The 24,779-nt window shown below is 48.0% G+C and overlaps 1 protein-coding gene across 1 annotated transcript in view; it reads right to left on the reverse strand.

Moving 5' to 3' along the window:
- Positions 1-19,777, reverse strand: part of LOC135400371 (beta-1,4-N-acetylgalactosaminyltransferase bre-4-like) — a 367,240-nt gene extending 347,463 nt beyond the window's left edge. Inside the window, exon 1 of the mRNA XM_064632217.1 lies at positions 18,739-19,777. Within this exon, the coding sequence (XP_064488287.1) occupies positions 18,739-19,384 (646 nt within the window). The 5' untranslated portion in view covers positions 19,385-19,777. The remainder of the gene's footprint in view (positions 1-18,738) is intronic.
- Between the last annotated feature and the right edge of the window lie 5,002 nt (positions 19,778-24,779).

The raw sequence follows: 24,779 nt of genomic DNA on the forward strand, positions 1-24,779 counted from the left end.
GGCCCCAAGTGATACATTTAAGTAACGAAATGGTTTCGGCGCGTTGGTCCTGTTGGTGTAATGTGCCTCAAAGAAAAAGTTGCCCTATGCACCACGTGAATAAATACCGTGAATGTGCCACTGGTGTTGTATATAAGTTTGGCATGTCATGCGGGAGTGAGTACATCGGCGACACTGGCCGATGTATTAACATACATTTAAGATAGCACCAAAGAGCAGGCAGCCTCCCCCTAACATTAAAACATCATGTTTCTGTATGTCGATGTAAAAAACAATGGGCATTCGCGGTCCTCTCATATCCATTGTTGCTGACGTGCTTGAAACTTGCAAGGAGCTGCTGGACCTGGCCCACTGCATAGTATTACAGTGGGTACCTGGTGATGTCGGTGTACCCGGCAATGAAGGGGCCGACCGGGCTTCCCTACGGGGTCATCAGATATTTTCAGCCTACTCTATCATCTTGCTCAAAGGTGATCGTCAGGCCCTCGTCCGTGCTCTCTCTGCAGACAAGACAAGATCACAGTGGCTGCATGACATTACACCCTACTCTCTGCTCCAAGCAGTGCATCTGGGTCTGTCTCTTTCACTGTCGCTTCCACATTGCCTTCTGCGACACTACGCTTCCCTTCTTCACCGCATGCGGCTGAATGTTACATTTACACCAGTTATGAGGCAGCGTCTTGGCCGTGCGCCATCGGACCTTTGTGCATCATGCAATGTGCGCGCAGACCTGCACCACCTACTTATGGACTGCCCGGACTACCAGCGGGAGCGCGAGATCTTGCAGCACGGACTGCATGCAATCGATCACCGCCCATTTACCATAGGCAATTAAGGTGCTGGGCCCATGGTCCAATACCGCTCATATGCACCAAGGTCTCCGTCCTGTCATCAACAGGCCTCTCTACCCTGCCTTGATTACCGGAATCCTCATCATCTCCATCATCATCTCTCATTACTTAAAAGTGGCACTGGGGCAGCGCCCAGCCTGCTGGTCGGCATTGGCCCCATCTAATCATCGTATCTTTGTGTGCGTGTGTGTGTGTGCGCGCGTGCTCGTGTGTGTGTGTGCGCGAGTGAGCGCGCGCGCAAACCCCTTTTTGAGGAATGTGAAATCCTGCATGTGTCATCTGATGTCATGAAAAGAGAGCTTGTTGAAGCCACAAGGATTAAAGGGTCGAAACAACGTTTCAGTACGGAATCTGTGCGTATCACAAACAGAGAACTAGAAAAGATCCGAGGTCCTTCAGTGGGCGTATCACAGACAGAGAGCCAGATAAGATTAGATGTGCCTTAGGGACCGTGTTTCAAGACAGGTATAAGCAAGGTTTTCGATTAATAAAAATTAGTTGGAAGTTAGTGCCTGTCCGTGTCTATTTCTTTCTGTCTCTGTCTTGTCGCACTTACCAACTATGGCTGATACATTTAACGCGTTGTGGGATAACGACAAGTTGAAGATCGGGCTCCAGGTGAGACAGCTATTTCACTCTTTTTCTTTTTACTTCTTCCTATATTATTTCTTCTTCACATTCCAATTGTTATCATTTCTTCTTCAATCCCAAGCAGCCATCGAGCATCAAACCAGGGACCCCCATTTGTAGAAACTACCATCTCCATACTTTTCTTCTGAACAGTGATCCAGGAGGTGTGTCACTACCGGACTTCCCTTCCCCCTTGCATGTTGTATATTACACGAGGGAGATGAGATTAAACGCCCGCGTAGTGGCACCTATATTGCGATGAGATTTTAATGGTTAACGGAAAGAGCTGCCACTCCTGTGATATACTGGCCTGTTTGCCGCCTGGGTACACGGAGAGTCACTTATAGGGTGACGCTCTTTCATACAATTTTACACTTTCACGTAATGGTGGGTTCGATATCCTGCCACCAGCTGCGCTGTCTGATGTTTTCCCTGGGTTCTCCTGCAGACTTTCCAAGCTAATATCTACTCTCTTCCCCCAGAAGTCGGCCCAGGACGCACAGTAACCCGCGTTCCCCACTTCTTCCTGCTGTCATCGTCCACGTCTGTATATGCCGCTCATAGCCACAGCTGCTTCGATGCGCTAACACCGAATAAAAAAAAACGTGATCACTGTCTCCGAAAATGTGCTGCTACGTCAAGGGCACAGTGTTTTTCTTTGTTACTTTTTACTGGGAGAAATTACGCAACAAATAACACGGGTGCTTGTCCAAGAACGATGATCGTCGGTGACTTCTAGCGCACAAGAGAGAGAGAGAGAGATATCTAGCGATCTGCACACCTACTAGAATTCCCTCCCCTCCTTCAAAAAGCCCGTAAGTGAATGAGTCATGTTGACGTTACTTCATGACGTACAGAGTATACGCCTTTGGTTCCGGCGCACCATGTCTGCAGCAGACGAATTTTCAGTTGGAAAGGAGACCTCGCGACTGCTCGCTACCCTGATACTACGTCGCGCAGGTCGGATTACGTCACGATAGGAGATCGGGCCGGCTTTCCAAGGTCACACCGCAACGCAAACATTTCTTTTTTTCAGGGTGCTTTTGTTAAATTAGACTGTGCAATGACAAGACACCGCACAGCTAAAATATTTCGCATGATGGCGCAGGACTAGAGTTATGAAAATCACTTTTACTCTGTAGGTCATTACGGCTTAACGTAACAAAACAACAATTTCCTTCAACAGACATTTCGTCCCCTATGCAGGAGACATCATCAGTGTGGGCACACACAAGAGAATGAATGCGGCAATGTGAATCGCGGTCCCCTCCCGGACATGTACAGCGATCTCCTCAAGTTGTGATTGTGTCATCCTCTTGTGTGTGCCCACACTAATGATGTCTCCTGCATAGGGGACGAAACGTCTGTTGAAGTAAATTGTTGTTTTGTTACGTTAAGCCGGTGTAATTATCTCGTTTTTACTCGCGATTCAAATCATGTCGCATAGATCCGATGTCGTAAAACATGTCACCCAGAGTTGTGCTAACATATACACTTCAAAGAGTCCGTGATATTAGACCCTTATCCTCGTCCCCACAGTATTTCTAGAACGGCACGCGTGACGTGACATTTATGGGAAAAACGGTCTGCTTTCCAGAGATCGCCGCGCAACCGTTCCCGAAAACACGTTGCGTAACTTCCTCGAGAAAACCGCGTCCTCCTCATATTACAAAGCCGCGTCGAATTACAGCTGCACCGAAAACTTCATTGCTTCAGTACACTTCCATTTCGACCGCTACCCAAGTTCACGTCTGAAGAAATGGACTGTTCATTAATTATAATATGAGACTACACAACAGAGTGATTCCCAGGACGGCGAACGGAAGGGTTTCGTTCCGGTTTTCGTATCAATTCACTGAAAACGGTTCATTGCCGGTTCAGCTGCGCAGTAAAAAATAGATAAAAACAACGGTTCGAAACCGGTTGAGTTTCACATGGTGTAAGGAGAACAATTGATAGCAGCGAAAATAATCCCCTTCATTACTTCCAACAGAGAGAGAAATAAAGGGAGAGGTTAGTAGGCCCTACCAGGCTCCAACAGCTCCCCATAGAGCCCATAGTTTGAGATAATTCACACAACACTGGGCACACGACCAATGAAATTGCGACGTGGTGGATATTATGCACAACCAGTCGGCCAATCAGGAGCCTCCATGTCTGGCTGGCTTTTCGGTCGGTCCTGGCTACCATCGACTTCTACTGGATTTCAGGCCTGCCGCTGTTACTCTGTATTCAAAATAACTAAAGCGATTTTGGGGTAAAATAAAGATTTATTTGATACAAAGCACTAATTCAAAGATCTGATACATGGGCGCACTGTGCGTACAAAGCCCACTGCGTTGCTGACACACTGGGACAAAGTTCGAACATGAAGCAGAACGAACACACCGTTCAACTCCTAATACCGAGCCAGTCTCATGAGTGCGTACCATTTCATGATGAGCATCTTCTTTCGCTGCCTGCGGTGCATCCATAATAGCGAAGCGAAAAGCGCGTGTGGCACGTAATCCTGTTGTGAAATCGTTCGTTGGGGAGCTTCGCTCAAAGACAGGGACTCAAGCATTCCATCGCAGCATCATTTATTTGCGACCATGTCTCACGGTACCCGAACCAAGAATGACAAAAGTAAACACCAAAAAAACAGTTCACGTGCTCCCCGCACGATCGTTGTCTTCTTCCCTTTGTAACACGTTTACAACTTCAGCCCAAAAATGTTACACGCAAAAAATGTTCTAACACACTCCCCCCAAAATGGGCTAGCGCGCATTTTTAACCGTTGGCCAGTTCTAGCGGATACAGCAGTTGCACCGGTCTTCTTCGCAAAGTCCCATCAGGTAGGCGTACGGTGCAAGCCCTGACTTTCTCATCCCTGCCGCAGAATACGTCCACAATCCTGCACAACTTCCAGAGCGGCCGTGGTTGTTTCTCATCGTGCAAGATGACTATGTCGCCAGGTTTGAGCGCTGATGACTTGAAAACTCTCGACGAACGAGATGACTGCAGTTCGGCCAAGTATTCCTTGTGCCATCTTTTCCAAAAGTGGGCAAGACCCCTTTGTCGACTTGTCCAAATTTCGTCTAATGATAGTTTCGTTGAGGTAACTGTGGTTAACACCTGGGATTTCATTTCTTCAAGTTCTTCGGACGCAAACCGTGTCGTTGGGGGCCTTCCTGGCCACGAGCTCTCGTCGCTGACGATCCACGGTGGTCCCTTCCACCACAACTGACTCTCGATCAGTCGTTGAGCTGATATTCCTCTTGTCATTAAGTCAGCGGGATTCTCTTTGCTCGGACAGTAGTGCCAAGGATGCGAATCGCTGTTCTTTTGAATTTCGGTCACTCGGTTCCTTACGAATGGTTTCCATCTTGCTGCATCGCCCTGGATCCAATGGAGTGTGATCATACTGTCGGTCCAGAAATGCACGCCGCTAACGTCAAGCTTGAGGTTTCCGCCGATGTACTGAAATAGGCGTGATGCCACGAGGCTCGCCATCAACTCTAGACGGGGCAGCGTCAGTTGTTTTAGTGGAGCGATTCTTGACTTCGCCAGAACCAGTGTCGTCGTCGTCCTTCCTGTTAAGTCCCTTACGCACAGGTACACTACCGCGCCGTAGGCTGCGGTGCTTGCATCCGCAAAGACGTGCAGCACTCTGCTGTCGGCGACGTCACTTAAGCCATACTCGTAAAATCGCGGTACTTGTATCCGCGATAAATGTCTTAGGTCGTCGCACCAGTCAGCCCATTGGTGTCTGATGTCATCTGGTAGAATTTCATCCCATCCAAGTTTAAGTCGCCAAGTGCGTTGAAAACAGAGTTTAGCGGTTACGAGAAATGGCGAAATCAATCCCATTGGATCATACAGCCTTGCTGCTGTCTGTAGTACGAAACGTTTCGTATCTTTACGTTGCTCGGAGATCTGCCTGACACTGTCCACTGCGAATGTCAGGTTGTCCGTCGCGGGATTCCAAGATAATCCAAGAACTTTCAGTACACCCGCCACTTGACCCTGTGGCATCGCTGCTGTTGCTTCCTCCTCAAACAAGTTCCTCATGGTCGGACTATTGGACGCCCATTTGTGCAACTTCATAGAAGCAGTTTGGAATATGCTCTTCGCCTCACGGTAAAGTTTCTCGGCACTTCCTTCATCTGCTGCTCCAACCAGAAGGTCGTCAACGTACAGTGACTCGCTGAGCAACGTACACGTGACGGGGTATTCGTCTTTCAGGCTCCGCAGGTGGTGTTGTAATGTAGCTGCCAGTAGAAAGGGGCTCGACGTGGTTCCAAAAGGGACCCTGGTCATTCTGTACGTTTCGATGTCTGGCAAAGGTTGATCGTGTGTCGGAGCTTCCTTCAGCCACAGAAAACGTAGTGCATCTCTGTCAGCGTCGGTGACGCCAATCTGTAAGAAGGCCTTCTCGATGTCAGCGACCATAGCCACCCGATATTTCCTGAAGTTCAGCAGTAATGCCACTAGGTCACAGTTCAAGTTGGGGCCACTTTCCAAATTGTCGTTCAGTGACTTCGCCTTGGCATCGTGTGACGAGGCATCAAATACGACCCGCAGCTTTGTCGTGCTGGCGCCTTCTCTGATTACCGCCTGATGGGGCATGTAGTACGTCCTGCCCTGCGATGATTGATGTGGGCTTGCCACCTCCGCAATACCGCTGCGTAGCTGCTGCCGTATGACGTTGTCATACTCGCTCATGAGCTGTGGGTCACGTGTAAGCTTCCTCAGGAGTTGATGAAGTCGCTTTCGGGCGACGGCCTCGTTGCTCTCCAGATCCACTTCCGTTTTCCACGGTAGGCATACTTGATAGCCATCTTCGACCTTCACCACAGTCTCCATGAACGACGTTACAACGTCGTTATCCCTCGTATCATCGTTTTCTGTCTCACGTATTCCCAGGCTGTCCAAATCCCAGAACTTTGTCACGAGCTCTTCCAGTGGCCGCTCTTGCGTCACCGTCCGCAGCACTACCGTCTTGTTACAGTGTACAACATCTCCGCCTGTCGGGATGGGACCCTGAACACACCAGCCGAAGGACGTTTCGATGGCCCTCAGTCCCTTGCCGAGGTCTTCCACCTTCCCGCTGACGACTTCCCAATAATAGTCGGATCCTATGAGCACTGCGATCTCTTTGGAATCGGTCTGAATAACATCAGCTGGCTCCAGATTCTTGTCGTTCAGCTTGCTTTGTATATCTTTGTCAATCATCGGAAGAATCTGCTCGCAAATGCTGTCGGTTTCCAATGCTTCAATCTCGAAGCTCTTTTCTCCATTACGACTGCTCATTGACAATCGTACTCTCCTGAAGCTCCGTTCTGTGAGGTGGCCTCCAAACACTTCAACCGTAAGCTCCTCGGTCTCCAAATACTTGCACCCCAGTTTCTTCGCCATCCTCCTTGATATGAAGGACCGCTGGCTCCCGCCATCAAACATGATTCTGGCAAGTGTCGTGGATATTTCTCCAGCCAGCATAGCCGTCGCAGTCTGAAGGAGAACTGTAGCCCTCCTTGAATTGTCAGCAGCTGAATGTAGGCTAACGGACGTCGTTGGCGTTGCGACAGAGTCCTGATCCCCGTCAATTTCTTTCGATCCTTTTTTCGACGCGTAGCTTGGATCGCACATTGAAGCTGCATGTCGGCCTGTGCATTTCCTGCAACGCAACCTGCTCTTGCACTCCCTGGATTGATGATTAAGTTTAGTGCATCGGTAGCACCTCCGCTCAGCTCTGAGAATCTCCTTTTTCTTCGTTAACGGAATGTCAGAATCACAATTCTCCGTCTCATGCTGTTGTGACGAACAGAATGTGCAGCGTGTCTTCCCAGCCAAGTGCTGCAGTGCGGCTACTGAAGCTGTTGGCTGGCGTTTGCGGTCGTGAGAAGTCTTGTACTGTCCCTTGTCGTCGGTTTTTTGGGTAGATGTTGCCTGCTCCCGGCTTTCTACTTCAATTCTAACCAGTTGAAGTAGGTCTGACACCTTCTTCCGGTATTGCCTCACAGCGGGGTCAGAAATTCTTGCCGTTCCGGCGCTGTCTCCAGCTTGAATATCAGATGGAACTCCCACCGGGATGGATGCCATTGCCGATTTTCTGTGATATTGCAGCACAATGTCTCTCGGTAACGAGCGTAGCAGTACAGGGTACAGCAGTGAACAGTAAGAGTCTTCACTCACACCTAGGACATTCAGTCCGCGAATGTGGGCTTGGAGTCTGTCATAGAGCTTACGAAGCTCGCGTACGTCTTCGGACAATCGTACGGGACGAATATTCAAAAGTGCTTCCATGTGATCCTGAATGATGGCAGTTTCCGTCCCATAACGTTGCTGCAACAACTCTACTGCGTCCTTGTAGCATTCTGCTGACAAGTGCAGACCTGCTATAGCAGCTGCTGCCTCGCCGACTAATACCGACTTTAGGTAACTGAACTTGTCACTCTGGGTCAGATCTTCGTTCTGATGGATCAGCCGTTGAAATTCTTCCCAAAAGGCCTGCCAATTTCGCTGCTTGCCGTCGAACTTCAATAACTCCAATTTAGGGAGTTTCACCTTGACTGCCGTCGATCTCGTCGTAGAAGTGGTCTGTATTCCAGTTTGTACAGATCCATTCTTCTTGCATTTCAGTCTGGCGATGCAGGTAATCACACGGTCGTTGTATTCATATGTGCGCGTAAAATCCTCTTCGCTCTGTTCGATCTCGCTGTGTTCGATTTCAGCGTCTACGTCGTTAAGTTGCTGGTGACACGCTTGAAGCCGTTCGATCAACACATCGAGAGCGTCCAATGTGGCTTCTCCAGTCCCGCTCAGTAGACTGTTGGCTTCGGTGATGATTCGGGTCACTTGGGACCGGAGCACCTGACGTTTCTTCGGTAGATGAGACATGGCGTCCGCCGTGTTCGATTCCGTTGATTCGCTGCGTCGTTACCGTTTCAGCAGTGTTCGTCGATCAGAGTCCTTCAATACCTTCAGTCCTCGAAGATCCCGGGTTTCGGCACCAAAAAGTTATGTGAAATCGTTCGTTGGGGAGCTTCGCTCAAAGACAGGGACTCAAGCATTCCATCGCAGCATCATTTATTTGCGACCATGTCTCACGGTACCCGAACCAAGAATGACAAAAGTAAACACCAAAAAAACAGTTCACGTGCTCCCCGCACGATCGTTGTCTTCTTCCCTTTGTAACACGTTTACAACTTCAGCCCAAAAATGTTACACGCAAAAAATGTTCTAACACCTGTCTTTGTTGACAGTCCTCGAAGTCCAACGGTGCTCGAACTTGTTCTTCACGCTCCGACTCATGAAGCATTCCGCTACGGCAGTTGACAAATTGTTCGTGGTATAACAGTTGTGTCCAGAAACAGCACAACACGCGTAGACTCACAAGGACGAACTAATAAACCCGCGAACATATTTCTGCAAACTGTTCTGTCGATTGACACCACCGAACACAGGAGGACGACATGCCGGCCATGCTATTTCGAAACTATGCTGAAACGGCCGAGACGCTGTACGCACATGCGCGCTACAAAATGTGATTTCAAAACGTTCTCGACCAATCGGAGCGCGCGCACAGTCTAGGTCAATGGGCTTGCAACATGGTGTATGGGCGCAGTGGTACATACTCTACAGCCGCGTCCGCGGGTACCTGAGGAGGACTGGCCCTACCATGTGACTTAGGGTACATTTATGCTGCAGCATCGCTGCTCGCTGCAGCTTCAAGCACATCGCTGCTCGCATAACCGCTAGGGTGCGTTTACCCTGCAGATTGCTCAAGATGCTGCTCGCTTTCGCTATATCAGTCGCCTAGCAGCGTTCACTGTGGAAGGATGGAAACGAGGAAAAGTGGGAAGGAGGAAACCGACTTCATCACAACCAATCGCAGGTCGGATTTCAAGACGCCAGTCATCAATGATACCAGGAAGACAAACATGTTTACATTCCTAGGTGCAGCGAGCAGAGCGGCAAGCAGCGGTGAGGATAAGCGAGCAGCCAGGCTGCAAGGTAAATGCACCAACAGAAAGCTCTGTGTTTGACCTGTCATCGCCAGAAGTCAGGTAGTCCCCGGGCATGTTCAAACATGTTTGGCAGCATTGTTGTGGCGATGATCATGGCGTGCATCTTTGGCAAGCAGCGATGCTGCAGCATGAACGCGCCCACAGAGATACATGTGTTTGTTTCGTCATCGCCAAACAGCGATGTGCCATGTGCCAGCAGCGATGCTGCAGCATAAATGTACCCTTACAGACAAAAACAAGGAGCCCGCCTCGCGCTCTGGCACATAGTTTTAATGTGAGGTTTCTAGAGTTTCCTAACCGAACACCGATGGGTGCCATGTATCGTGCACTTGAGATCTTGCGTTACGTATCAGTGATGGCCAGTAGTTAACTACATGTAGTTAAACAACTAGTTAAACTACCTGATTGTAGTTAAAAAGTAGTTATCAACTACTTGCAGAAATGTAGTGGCAAATACTAGGTAAAGTACTATTTCGAGTAGTTAACTACAGCATAGTGATTACTGCAGGCGCCAACTACTTCCGATTTGCTGCAAGCTTTACGGTACCTTTAGGGTGAGTCAGTACCAGACTCGAGTACGGAAGGCACCACGCGGAACGTATTTTCAATTTGAAAACCTTAAAATACATTAAAATGTAAAAGCCTTAGTGTACCTAGTCGACTGTCCAGTCGACTGTAATTAACGCTTGTTGTGGGATCTTTAATGAAGTACTTCGAATGAATGTTACAATGATTTAACTGAATAATTTTCTTAAAGTCAGTTTTGCTCTAAAGAAGAATTTGCAACATTTCCTAAATGTAGCAGCCCAGCCCCTCGCTACAGCCTGCTAGTAAAAGAACACACAGCATTGTAAAGTCAATGTTTATTTTGTACACTAGCAAAACCAATCTAGCACACAGTAATAACGACAACCTACGCTGTTAGAAGAAAGGGTATATAAAAGGTGCAAAAAAGGTACGAATCAGGTCTAAAGTACGGCATTTATACGGCAATTACGAGGGATATTGTAAAAATACACGCAGTTGCCTCATTCGACCCGTAGTATGGCGCCTGTGACGCATCGACATGTTTTCGAGAGTCGCGAAGTTAGAAATTACTTCTGTGCTACTTTAAGTGTGTGTTTGCACGTTATTTTTTCATTGTTCCGCGTCTGAAAACCAGGCAATAGACGGGCTTTCATGATTGATGATAATTCGATTTTCCATTTCGATGATTTTCGATTTCGATGACAGTTCGTAGCTATACGCCAAGAGACAACTGTGATCATAAAGGACGCCACACTGGTCGGTCTGTGGATTCATTTCGCCCACCTAGGCGTTCTTTAACATGCGTTGAAATCTCAGGCACCGTGTTTAACTTCCCTCGCGGAAGACAGCGTACTTAAGCAACTTGTGGCCTGCCGCCAAGTTGCTGGCCTCCTCGACCGGGGTCGTACCCGCAACTTTGGGTAGAGCAACGATTTTCAACTGAGTAAGTAACGTGTAGAGAAAGTATAATTTTCGGTGCGCTCTTCAAAGTCTGCCGTTCACTTTGTAGGTTTCCATTGTTTTCATCATAACTCTTCTGTGTACTACTTCACCCTTTCTCCACATACCATCTCCACACACACACACACGTCTAATCTCTCACAGCCGTGGAACACCGCATATCATCACCATCATGTATTTCTTGTTGCTGATGTTGCACTATTCCCACCAATCCTTTGTCAGCAGCTCAAAGATATCTTGAGGGAAGAAAGTCACTTTGCATACTGCGCAACTTGCAGTTGTCCGACGGGGATGTTTCTGATTTCTCTTCCGTTGTGCGTTATCGTATATTGAAGACAACGCCTTTTCGCCTGAAGCGCATATAATATCCGCCGCACCATGAAAAGGGTGACGAAACCGTGCGGTGCCGTGTTCCAGGGATATATTCCAAGGTTTTTCATCTCGGAGGTGTTGGTGTTACGTATGTGGCGTTTTTGGTCTTTCTGGCATCGTCCTCCGTTTATGTGTGTGCCTTCCAGCTCATCGAACTCACGATATCCTTCCCGACGTACGTGAGAAGAATGCATCTGCAGAGTCAGTAGATTTTACAATTAACTTTCTTCCTGTCGTCTTCTTTTTTTTCTTTCTCTCTCACTCTTTTCGAAATCACTTTAACGTTATGTTCTTACTTTTTCGTTAATAATAATTGAATAAAGTATTGGAAGGTGGGCAAACAGAAAAACTATTTCTCATTGATATTCCTCTAAGATCCGTCTCTGGATGTGTAAAGGACACACGGTGTCTCCACCCTTCTTTCTTAGTTTCCACTCCCTCTCCATCTCTTTCGATTCTTCTTTCTATTTTTTAAAAAATTTAATAATGTTAACGCCGCGAAGCAACTATGGCTGTGAGTGACGTATACAGATGTGGACAGATAGAGAGGGGACAACAGGAAGGAGTGGGGGCACGGGTATGATTATGCATCCTGGGCCGACTTCAGGGGGAACTGTGCCGACATTCGTCTGGAACGTCTTCGGAAAACCCAGGGAAAACCTCAGACAGCACAGCCGGTGGCAGGATTCGAAGCCACCGCCTACCACATTCTTTTTCTGGTGCTACATAACGCTAAACGCGGAACGCTGGGATGAGAGGAGCAACAGGTAGCATATTTTGCGACTGCGTGTTCTTTCAAAATCAGCCCCTGAGCAACGTCGCTATAACGTTTTCATTGGCGCGTCATTTAATAACACCCATGAGGTCCCCTTCAAAGCGTATGACACGTCATGGCACGTTCACGGCCGGTACGACATCACTGTGCCTTGTGACTGTTGAAGATGACTTCAGCACACGGGATGGTTCGTCGTGTGCTTTTGTTGTCCCATCTAATGCAGTCGCACGTGAATATCGTCTGTCACATCGTACGTCATCAACATCGGCGGGGCTGACTGCCATTCTACTGTTTCTGCAGCAGATCTCCCAACTTCCTCCGCGTGCCTGGGTGGTCTACATCGATTCACGGGCTGCTCTGCAAATTCGTGGCAACCATGGGGCTTCGTGGGTCTCTAGCCTCCATCGTAGTAGACATTCGCCACCAAATTCAGCGTCTACATGATGAAGGTCATCATATATCCCTGCAGTGGATTCCAGGTCACTGCGGTCTAAGAGGCAATGAGGAGGCTAATAGAGTAGCAACGGCTTCCCACGAGTCCCAGACAGCCGTGCCCATTGTGTTGTCGAGAGGCGACAGAAGGACCCTACTAACTGCATGGTTTCGACCCTTGGCTCTGCAGCAATGGCGCCGGGACAATACGGCTCAATCTCTCATGTTTTCGGTAGACCCAAAGTTGTCGTTTTCTTTCCCTGCCCGTCTTTTACGCCGTTTTACCTCCCTCCTGCGTAGACTCCGCCTCAATGTGGCTTTCACCCCGCAATTCAAGTGCATGATCAGATGCTGTGACACGGGCCACTGTTCCACCTGCGGTGTCGTGGCGACCGCCCAGCACATTCTTATGGAATGTTCACTCTACTGCCCGCAAAGGCGGATATTGTGTGATGAGCTTGCCCGTATCAGCAAGAGGCCGCTCACCTTAGCTGCACGCATTGGCCCCTATGAAGGTCCTGTGCTCCATCGTTGGGATCCTCACCTGTTCATGAACTTGCTGTCGTCCACTGGGTTGCTCCAGACGCTTTAGTTCTTTCTTGTGTTTTCATCCTTCCTCCATCACTTTCACATAATGTTCCACGTGCAATGGGGTAGGGTACCGCACCACCGCGGTGAAGCACCCCATCTCATCGTCATCATTTATTGTTGTTGTTGCTGTTAACTTCTCCACAGTCACTATATAATTTGAGGGAAAGGAGGTTACAAAGTGAAGGCACCTTCAAAAATCATGCGTGTAAACGCGTTAGGTACTCGACGAATGCATCTGGTTTGTGCAAAACTTGTGTGTTCGAGAGGTTGTGTGTGGCGTGGCATTAAACTTTTTTGCTGATTTTGAGTCTGTGTGTGTTTCGTTGTGGTGCGTCACTCATAACAACATGCACGCGGTGTACGAGTGCATACAGTGCACCACAAAAATGGCGTGCGCTCCTTGTCCTCAGCAAATCACGAGATAGAGCCATATTATTCTGAACGCGGGTTGGCCGCGCGCGTGTTGTGCGGGAAATTATGTTTTGTTTGTTCAGTTTGTTCTCTTTCTGCAGAAGGCGGGTCTTGCTCAACGACCCCTCTAACACTTTGCTCTCCTCGACGAACTCATGCACCCTCTACACATCTTGACTCTTCATCCTCTATCCGTCTTTCTTTCTTTTTTTGCTAAAGTCGACGCCCACTTCCATCTGGCCAACAACTGCAAGCCGATCCTGCCATTGCCCCCCCTCCCCTTCTCTGTTTTGCGAATGCTTACGTTTCCTTCAGAAAGCGTGCTGTTGGACTGCAGGGCTTTATGGGCGCACCCACTGTTGTTCCTCGATGTGCCAAGCAGAGCCACCTACTCTTCATAAAACTTCAGCCCTTTACGACCATTGCTTCCTCGTAATAACAGATATAATCGGTGCACAAAGGTCGTTCAGGGCTTACCGAGACTTTTGCTCGAGAAAAAAACCTTCGGATGACGAAACGCAATCTTTCTCCTGTCAGCGGCACATGCAGCAGCGGCAGCTATCGTGGTGGGGAGCAGTGTGTGTAACTGTGGAACAACGATGCATAATCAAGTTCCTTGCGAATGAGAACGTCAAACCAGCTGAGATTTTGCAAAGATTACAGGCAGCGTATGGGGAGCAAACGATGTCAAGGGGAAGAGTGTACGAACGGTGCAGACAGTTTGTCGAAGGACGGGGTATGGTGACGTATGAACCACATGGACACGTTCGTCCGACTGCAGTCAGGCAGTGAACGTCGAAGGTCGATTGTTGAGTAAGCCATCCTCGGGAACCGGCGAGTAACAGTTGAGGACACTGCAGCCCAGTGTAATATTAGTGTCGGCAGTGTGGAGACAGTCATTCACGAACGTTCACTGTTCCGCAAGGTCTGTGCAAGATGGGTTCCCCGACACCTCATTTGTGACCAAAAGGGGGCGTGCATGGTAATCTCTGAGCAGCTGCTGAGCCGGTTTCAATCCGAGGGAGACGAATTTTTGCAATCAATCATCACATATGATGAAACCTGCATGCATCATTTCACCTTCTGTAGTCCATCTCATCCTTCTTTCACCGTTTGTTAGTCATCTTCTTCTTTTCTTTTTTTTTTTTTGTCATCGTTGTCTTTAATCTATCTCACCGTTCTCTCATCGTTTGTTAGTTTATCCTTTATTTCCTAATTCTTGTCTTTTTTTATTCTTCTTTCATTTATTTTTCTTTTTTTCATTGCGGAATAGCAAGCCGACGTCCCATTTGGCTGACATTCCCCTCATTTTTTTCCTTTGGTCTAATAAATACCCCCCCCCCCCCCAGAGACAAAAAGCAGCAGCATCATATGGCGAAGTAACAAACAAAAGCCTCCAAACAAAAGCAAGATGCAGCAATCTGCTGGGAAGGCAATGAACTATATCTTCTGAGACATGCGAGGTGTCGTCCGTGTGGACTTCTTGGAGCAAAGGGTCACGATTAATGCCCCCAGTACTACTCCACGTTTATAAAGGGTGCCGTGCAAACGTAATTCGCAAGAAAAGACCTGGGATGTTGTCCGGAAAGGTTATTTTTCTTCGCGACAATACCCGGCCTCACACGGCGAATTTGAGGGTAGCAACCGTGGCCAAACTGTGCTGGGAGATTTTGTCCCATGCCCCTTACAACTCAGATCTAGCCCCAAGCGATTACCATTTGTTGTTCAGAATATTTTATTAACACGATTATCTAATCACTCGAGCAACTAACCAAATTACAGTTTGCTTTTGTTTTGGGCCCGTTAAAAAGCACCTTGGAGGAAAACTTTCCACACAGATGAAGTCCACCAGAAAGGTGTGCTGCAGTGGCGACAGCTGCCCACTTCTTTCTATGCCAGAGGCATCGAAGAGTTGCCATAGCGATGGCAGCGGTGTCTAGATTCCGACGGTGAATACTTTGAAAAACTGACGTGTTTGGTGCTTCCCGAATTTTCCATTGTATATACAGAAATAAAAATCTCGTTCAATCTTGAACAACCTTTCTACGATTCAGTTAGGAAGAGGACAGACCAGCGTAATCGTCAGCTACACCTGGTGAAATACTGCCATAAAGAAACTGTAAGCCGGTGCCCCACGGAAAATATTTTAAAATTAAATTCAGTGTTAGCGCCGCGAAGCAACTGTCGCTATGATCGGCGTACAGACGTGGACAGAAGGAGCAGGAAGGGCAGCAGGAGAGAGTGGGGGTACATGGGGGGGTTAGTATGCGTCCTGGGCCGACTTCAGCGGGAATTGCGCCGACATTCGTCTGAAAAGCCTGCCGGAAAACCCAGGGAAAACGTCCCAGACAGCACAGCCGGTGCGGAGATTGGAACCCGCTTCACTTCCCAGTCTCGGCGTGGAAAGCGGTCAGCCTAACCACTAGCTGTCCACTAGCTAACCACTAGCTGTAATGGGAGCTGGTCCACGAAAAGATGCGTTTGCTGCGTTCTATCATCGCGTTATCCGTGTACTGAACTCTTTACCGCTTCTTAACTACGAAACTTCGAAGCCTTATTAATTCCAGCCTTCACGGGGGTCTAAAGATCGGCTACGGTTTATACTACCACGACTACGACCTCCCGAGTTAGATGTTGTGCACCTTGTGCGTTCTAAGCATACTCTTAAACATTAATTAATCACCTGCTGCGTTCGCTTATCCCATTAACGCGAGTACGTGGGACCTTAAACCCGGCACTTTACGACCACATTCATCGTCTCTAACTGTAAATTAGAGATCCCGCACGGGACTGACTACAAGGCAAACACACAAGCAGGAGAAATGAAAACCTGTTGCACAACGCCGTAACGGGGTCTTGGCAACATTTCATGAGGCATCATAGGGTATATCGTAGGGATCTGCGTATATACTTATCGGTGCTTTTGGATGAAGGGCCGATTGCGATGCGATAAGTGAAAACGAGTACCCGACGCGGACACAGACGACAACACATCTGAGAACTCGCAACGCATCATCGCACATCAACGCAGTGGTGCCGATTCCAGACGTCAACTGGTGCAATGATGTCTCGTATCTATTTAAGTGTGCAATGTGAATAAACTTGGCAGGTAGAAAGTTGTTCGCCTGTAGCCGCGTTTACATGAACTCGACAGTGCGGGTCGAGTTGACAGTCGAGTCGGGATGAGCTCGACCCGGCGCTGCTTCCACGAACTCGCTCCAACGGGAGGCAATCCCAGGTGAAAAATGTTTGCAGTTACAAGTGGCTTACGAAACAATTTCTACTTGAGACTAGGTACTTTGCACGTAAGCGGTTTAAGGCGCAAATTGTTTGTCATAAACCATTTGGGATTGCAGACATTTTTCACCTGGGACAGCAGAGTCGTGCAAGCGAAGCGAGTGCCCAACTCGACGGCGTTTACATGCATGTCGATTCAAGCGACCCGACCCGACCCTGCTGTCGGGTTGACTCGACTCGACATGGTGTCAAGGCGACCCGACAACGTTTACATGAACGAGGTGTGTCGACAGCTCAACTCGACCCGCTCCTGTCGACTACTACGATGGATCGCTCCTGTCGAGTTCACCGAAACGCGGCTTGTGCTGCTTAAAGGGGACTTCGACGGGACAATTCTAAATTCTTATAGTGAGTGTGTAAATAAGTTCAGTACATTATTTAGGAATGAGAGACAAAGTTGGTTTGGGGGTCGGGGACGCATTAGTTGCCAGAAGAGTTGAGAAGCTTATATCGAAACCGTAACCGTCGAAGACTCCTCTTGCCAGCCTCCTGGAACCCGCGTGACGCCACAGGTAGTGGTGCGGCTTGTCGGGTTGGTCACGTGGCAGAGTTGTAAAATGTGACCATGAGAATAAGGGAGCTCTCCGAGTTGGTTGGGGAACAGGCGCGAGTACGGTTCTCGGCATGACGACAGCAACATTTAGACCCAGGGACATCAGATCCGCTGGCCGTTTCTTTTTTTTTTTTTTTTTCGCTTTAGCGTGACGGTGTTGACTTCGGTATGGGGGTCATCTGCGTCTGTTCGTACAGCACTCACGCCATGAGTTAGTGGTATTTACCGCGCATTCCGAGAAACGGTAACGCTGTTCTGGTCCGCAGCTAGCTTTAAGCTAAGAAGCAGATTTCGACCTTCACATGCATCAAGGTGATGTGTGTTGTATGTATGGTTCCATTCATGTTGCTCTGAAGAAAACATCACGTCGCAAAATCCGCACTTGAATTTCTGGCGTCCTCCATCGTGCAGCCGTGATGAGCTGCGGCAAAAGCAGACGACCATATATATTTCTACGCAGACGACAACTCTGACGTCACTACTCGTTTTTGTTACAGGAAAATTTATTGACGACAACAGGCACACTAGTTACAATATGTACAAGCTCTATCTGCAGTCAGTACTACCATTTGTTACAATATATACAGTCATTCCGGCAAATATTTACATATGAAAGATAGAATGGGATGGGATGATGCGAATGAAATTCACGGAGGTAAACCAGCAATGCTCAGCTCTGACGTCACTACTCTTAGCTACCTCCAGCTGGTAGGGAGTAGCGCGAGTCGATCCGGAGTCACTACCATGGGGTAGGCGACACGTTTTAGGAACGCGGGTTGTGACGCAATCGGGTTGATCCTGGAACGCGAAGAGTAGCTACCCTCAGCTCTCAGGTGGGGCAACGGTCCGGGGTCGTCGGTTGAGAGATTAGATTCATATCTGACGGTGAGTCGTGCGCAGGTATGCAAGATTTCAACTGAACCTTGTATAGTCTTTTAGATAAAGAACAAAAACGAATAACCATATGTTCACGCCAGGTTTTGCGGTGACGCAAGCATAAGGTATCAACCTTCGTCGGCATCGTCAGTATGCGCGAGCGAGATAAGGGTCACCCAGGGCCGAGCACTATCTTGAGGTATGATAAAACACAATCAGCAAGTCTTATCTTGAATCGGTAGTTTTAAACCTTTGCAGAACAGTAACTTCGAACTGTTGATGGTGACGGCGCTGCACGGAAATTCGACATTGTACTTTTGGTAGTGCATTGGGAGAGTGATGAAAGAGTGAAATCCCCCTCCTTCGTGTAAAGTTTCTCTGGTACCCCTCCCGTGTTTTTCTCTGGATAAGTTACCTGCACGGACAACCACTCTAAAATGGAAAGGCACTGACCTAATCCTGGAGGTACCTCGGGGCACAGTGGCAACGTCGGCGGCATTTTCTCATTCCTCGCTCGTCGTCTTTTCTTGTTCCACAACACCCTACCGTCGTACACATCGGTCACCAACTGCCACGATCCGTTGACACGTGGTTCGCTCACACCAGCATTCGCAACCGGCTTTCCAGAGTCACTTGATGTTGCATTGACACTATCCCACGCCAGCACGATGCTTCTGATTCTCGCTGCGTTGGCGTAACCCATAAGAATGTGAATGTTACCATCTACGGACGGTGCGTTTCTGTCCAGGAGAGCTTCCACCTGAAGAGCGTTCGGCCGTGGTTTCGCCCCAACGTACGTGTTGTTCGGTTTCTTCTGCGACTCCTTCGCACGATGTGCGGACCACGCGTGAAAATGAGACATGGGCGACCCTTTGGACGTCTGTCCTGGGGTCGACGGCTTGGACGTGCTCGGCGTCTTTCGCTGAAGGTACAAGGAACGTCTGTGAGAGTGTATCACTGCAATCTGCACCAGAGTCACCAGGATGAGAGACAACACAAACACGAGAAGCAACGCCGACGGCAAGAGTCTCACGGCCCGTTTGACGGTGCAGCACACGATGGGGTGAACGTATGGCACGCGCACGCGGACCACGACCATGGTGACGGCGGGTCAGGTGTCCGGGCCAGAAGATGGCCCGGGCGCAGACGGCCACATGCCGAAGAGCTGCAGCTCGCACTAGCACGCTTTCGGAAGTGAGTGCTGGACGACGGCTGAGTACGATCGATTCGGACTTGTTTCCATGGCGATCAGCCTCCGTCTGACATCACTGGGGAAGCCCGACAGCTGGGTCCCTCTGGCGGTGGTTCCTTGTGTTCCTTGGACGACCGATCTCGGAAGTGAGGGAAAGCAGAAAGGTAGTCGATGGGGGTTGGAGGAGGGAAAGGAGCTTCGATGGCAGTTGAGTGTTGTTGTATTTTTCTTCTTCTTGTCCCGTGCATTTTTCCCCTCCGGGTCGTGTCAAAGGAATTCCGAAGAGTCTACGCACATACCACAACGACGACTATATGTCGTCTTTGAATAAGAGAGAGATGAGGCATGTTATGTTTTCGTGTACGCTGACAGCCCGCTGTCATAAATAAGACTAGAGAGATGCGTTCTTTGGACCGCGTCCAACGGCCGTTTTCTTTGCGCGCTTTGTGGCCTACGCGAATCTTTCCAAGAGCGGGTCGTGATGCGATTTCGGCGTTCTGTATATATGTAGTACGATATGGTAGGCTCAAGCGCAGTATTGATTTGTGCTCGCATCTGAGTAATTCAAGCGGACATATAGAACGGTACGCTGCTCCAAAAGAAACAGATGAAGAAAAAAAAGTCTGCGTGAGGCGTGAAAACAGGGTTACTTTCATTTGGCGCTTTTCGTGCAACTTGGAAATGGCTACGCGGATTCTTCTACATTGTCAACGAGCGCTGCTTTTCAGCTACTTGACTAAGTGCTACTAGTGAAGCAGTACCTGTTTCTTACTCAAGTAGCAGAAAAATACCACTTGCTTTTCTTTTATCGCTCGCTTTAAATATAATTTCCGGACACGTTAGAGCAAACACCCTGTGTATAGCTGACGCGTGTCACCGGTTTAACGTCGTTAAAGAAAAAAAACAACAACAACATTGCATTAATTTGAGTATAAGTGATTTATTTGTAGCGATTAATTGCGTAATTGATTAATTGTGCAATTAACTCAATGTAACTAGTACGACACACGTATTCCAGCAGTATGGACCACACATGCTTTCTGAGCACGTTAGTCACGCCTGTATATTATAGTCATGAGTAAGTTACATGAAAAGAGTAAAAAGCAACTATACTGTTACAGTTAGCTTTTCAAAATAGCAAATAAGTTCCAGTGACTTTTACAGCTACAGTCACCATTAAAGTAACTTAGCTGCTTCATACTAGTTACTTTTTGAGAAACCAGACGCGTGTGAACGGAACTCAACTCACTGTAACTTTATTTTACCGTTTATGCCGTCCAGCCGCAATTATATCACATCCTTGTTACATTTGAGCAGCGTTTGTTTTTTTTAAAGTTATCAGAAATCCTGAACGCTTCATCCCTGTCCCACAGTGAAAATGTCCGCAACCATCTTCACGATGAGAAATGGGTTTCCGATCATTCACACATAAATAAAAATATGGCGCTATCGCAGCAACTTAATTGCAGTTACATCTTAGAGTACACTTGTAACTCAGTTACTACACAAGATTGACATATTATACGTTCGATTAGGTCTGCACTGCCTGAACCAGTTCCGGTGGTGCTGCACTCGCCCGTTCTTCTCGCCAGTGCAGCCGAGCGCCCCCTGCACCGTCTCGTTCGTTTCAAACCAGTGCACGCCAAGTGTAGCCCACTCCCGCAGGGGTCAGTTCAACGGTAGTGCAGAGTAATGGCGGCAATGGCAGCAGACGACACAAGGCAAATAATAGTTAATGTAAATGCCCGAAGAGACGTTTGAATTCGAAGTCGAAATAACGATTCACTACAGTTTCGGTGTACATTGGTACACGGTTCCTGTCAGTTCGCAGAAGATTCAACGCTATCACGGTTACCAGGTCGTCGAATTCTTCGTCCTCGCTGTCAGAATCCACACGTTCCATGGCTGTTTGCACAATTGTTGAACAGTTCATTGTGTTCGAAATTAAAAAGCAGCAATGCACATGTGATTGAAATGTCACACATGTTTTTACATTCCGTAGCGGTGTTAAAACTCGCGGAGAGCAGAAGGCCTGCACTAGCGCTGCACTTCGATATTCGTTTCGCGGCAGCACTAGTGTTGCACCGTTGAACTGGAGCTGGCCTAGTGCTGCGCTAGTTCAGAACTGGCCCTGCACCACCCGGATCTGGTTCAGGGAATGCAAGTCTTGTCGAATAGACCTTATATCTACGCAAACACCACCACGCATACCACCCTGACATCATGCACCACCCACAACGAAAGAAGAGAAGAGTGGGACCGAAAAGAGCGCGTCGAGTGACACGGTCCATGTTACTCCCCACCGCTCCGAAAAGAGGAGAGGAGAGTGGGACCAAAAAGACCACTCTGACTCTGAGGTACCACTCTGACGTAACTCACCATGCACTGTCAGGCATAAACGGGAAGACGATGTGGCCCCGCTGGTCGTTGTTGGCCGGTGATGGTAAATGCGGTGGTCCAGATAACCTACCCGTTCAGCCAGAGGAGGTGTTGAGATGAAGGAACGAATCAGCAGGAGAATTTAAAGTGGGACTCCGCAACAAAATCACAACAAAGGTTTTACGATATATCTGTAACCTTTGGGATGTCAGGAACATGTGTGCGAAATACCTGGGTCCAAAATTGCGCAGATTTTACTCAAAAGAACTATTACGAAGCGAGCGCTTCGCGTCTGTGAGGCGAGAGGCCGCTGAGAGCAACACACTGCTGACATCATCCGGCATCCGGCAAGGGAGAAAGAACGCAGGCTTGGAAGCAGACGACAATGCTGGGTGACGTCACGAAATCCTCCTCGGGATAAACCGCCGTAGTATGGAGCTCTGTTTTCTGCTCTTCGCATTTCGGTTTCGGTGTGTCATCATTTACCAATTAATTACTCGCGCATTAAGTGAATGCGAATGTTGTATTCGGTATCGAGATCGAGGGGTGGGTTCGTGTTCGGTATGATGCTCACCTATTTTTTTTTTTCGAATTCTTGAGAAGTCTCCCTTTAAAGGGATGGTCTCATACCCCCTGCCTCTTTCATAAAGTGTACCATTCGATCGCCCTTTGTTGAAAATGGAATACTGCTAATTTACCCGATAAAACACCCCACAGTTATTAAATAACCGAATTAAATTGATAAAGATTGCAGAGCATGCCGCGATCTGTGTTGGCAACAATAAGAACGGCCCCGTCGCCCGGCGGGTAAGTCTGTGATAGGATACAGAAATCGTCTGCTTTTGCACACGCTAGTGCACCTGCGTGAGCAGACGACTTTCAGAAGTTACTGGGCACCGCGGCAATTCTCGTACATTTTCTTTCAGTTCTCAGGTGAAAAACGTACATTCTAAGAAGTGGCAAGTATGGTGGTTTAGAACAACTATGTTAATCCTCAGAGACAAGTTAAAAGTCGCAGGACAACCCCCTTCACAATCACAAATCGGAAGTAGCTGGCCATCGGCGCGCGCGGTCGCATTACAGCTCCGGCCAAAAATATATTACGCGCGCTTCCATTACACTCCCCGTTGTGCACTGATCATGCCTCGAAATGAAGTGTCGCTGGCGACGTACATGAAGAAGGAGTGCGTGTTTATTTAAAAACCGCACTAAATACTCGCGGAAAGAAAACACGTGACCTAGCTTCCACGTATCCGATTATGCACCACATTATCGGGGACCCCACAGTGAATGATCAGACTACATTCTCCGCTCGCGGAGGTATATGCCTGAGTGTCCCCACTTCGAGAGCAAAGGGAATGACTCACCCAAGGTGCTTCTGCAAGTTAGAATTACCATGACAACGACGACGTACCCGCAGGCCGACGTCATACGTGACGTATCCATGAGAGAAGCGCGGCTCTCGTCGTCTGCTATTACGGCACGTTTCGACAAATTCCTCGAATACGACTTGGTTATTCCGAATAAAACTTTGATGGTTGTATGCGTACAGTACTAGTGAAGCTAGTTTTGGCTAAGTTTCGGAATCGCCCCGGCCGTACGAGATCGTCCCCGCAAGACGGAAGTTTATTAGAACTTTTAGTTCTAATAAAGTTATATTAAGTTAATAAAAGTTAAGTTATGTAAAAGTTAATAAAGTAAGTTATATAAAAGTTAAAGTAAATTATTAGTTTATTAGGTGATAAATGGCAAAATTAAGAGTTAATGGAAGATGGTTACTGGTCGACGATGCGCAGTGAACTCCAGAACTTGCGTGGCGCTCGTTGCTTTTACATTTTACGCGTTGCTGTCACAATGGTGATGATGACGTGTCTGCGGAGGCAACTACCAGTTGCTACCAGGCTGCTACCAGTCGAGCAAACCGTGGACGAAATTCGCGACACATCAGTCTCATTTCTGTCTGAAAAATATTATACTATTCTTGTAGATTTACGTAACAAGGAAACTGCTTTTTCTGCGATGCAATCAAGGACAAATACACTCGAAAAGACGGTTGCAGACCAAGCTGATGAGATGAGAGACATGCATATCTCTCTGAACAACAGTGAGCAGTATAGCAGACACTTTAACATTGAAATTCAGAGTTTACCCTTTACACCTGGAGAAGACGTCCTACTGGCGAACCTGGCCGAGAAAGCGCACATAGCATTTAACAGAGATGACGTGCATATCGCTCATCGGCTCCCGGCAAAGCCCAACAAAACATCAGTGATATTCGTACAGTTTAAGCGCACGGAAGCTCGAGAACGCTGGATGAAGGCTATAGGAAATCTTTCCGTATCTATCAATCTTGTCGCGGAAGGGGTTTTCCTCAATGAAAATTTAACTCCTTTGAAGAAACAACTTTTCTGGCAACCTAGAACTAAAGCAAAACCTCAAGGTCATCGCTTTGTATGGATAAAAAATGGCAAAATCTTCGCGAAGAAAAATGAGGATGCACCTATCTTGCGTCTTATCTCGACTGACGATATCAAGCGCATTGTATAACTTTTGGCAATGTTATGACTGTATTACTTGATAATCTGTCTTCTGTGTCAGAGATTTTAAGTTCATGTTCCAGCCGTGATGCCTTGGGGTTTCTGCATGTAAACCTGAGAAGTGCAAGAAAGCACTGGTGTTTTTGATGTGATTGTCTTAACTGAAATAAATATTGCCGAGGACGAAACATTCATTATTCAACCGCCAGGCTTTAACCGTTCTTTTTTTTTTTTTTTTTTTTCATACACGCGAGGGTCGTAGGGGAGGTGGGATTGCAGTACTTGTAAAACTACGATGGTCAGTGGAACGGATAATGACGAGAATAACGAACTTTGAATGCATGGGGTTAAGGATATTTGACGCTCACCGATCATTTTCTCGATTA

The sequence above is a fragment of the Ornithodoros turicata genome, chromosome 7 (assembly GCF_037126465.1).
Source record: "Ornithodoros turicata isolate Travis chromosome 7, ASM3712646v1, whole genome shotgun sequence".
Lineage (NCBI taxonomy): Eukaryota > Metazoa > Arthropoda > Arachnida > Ixodida > Argasidae > Ornithodoros > Ornithodoros turicata.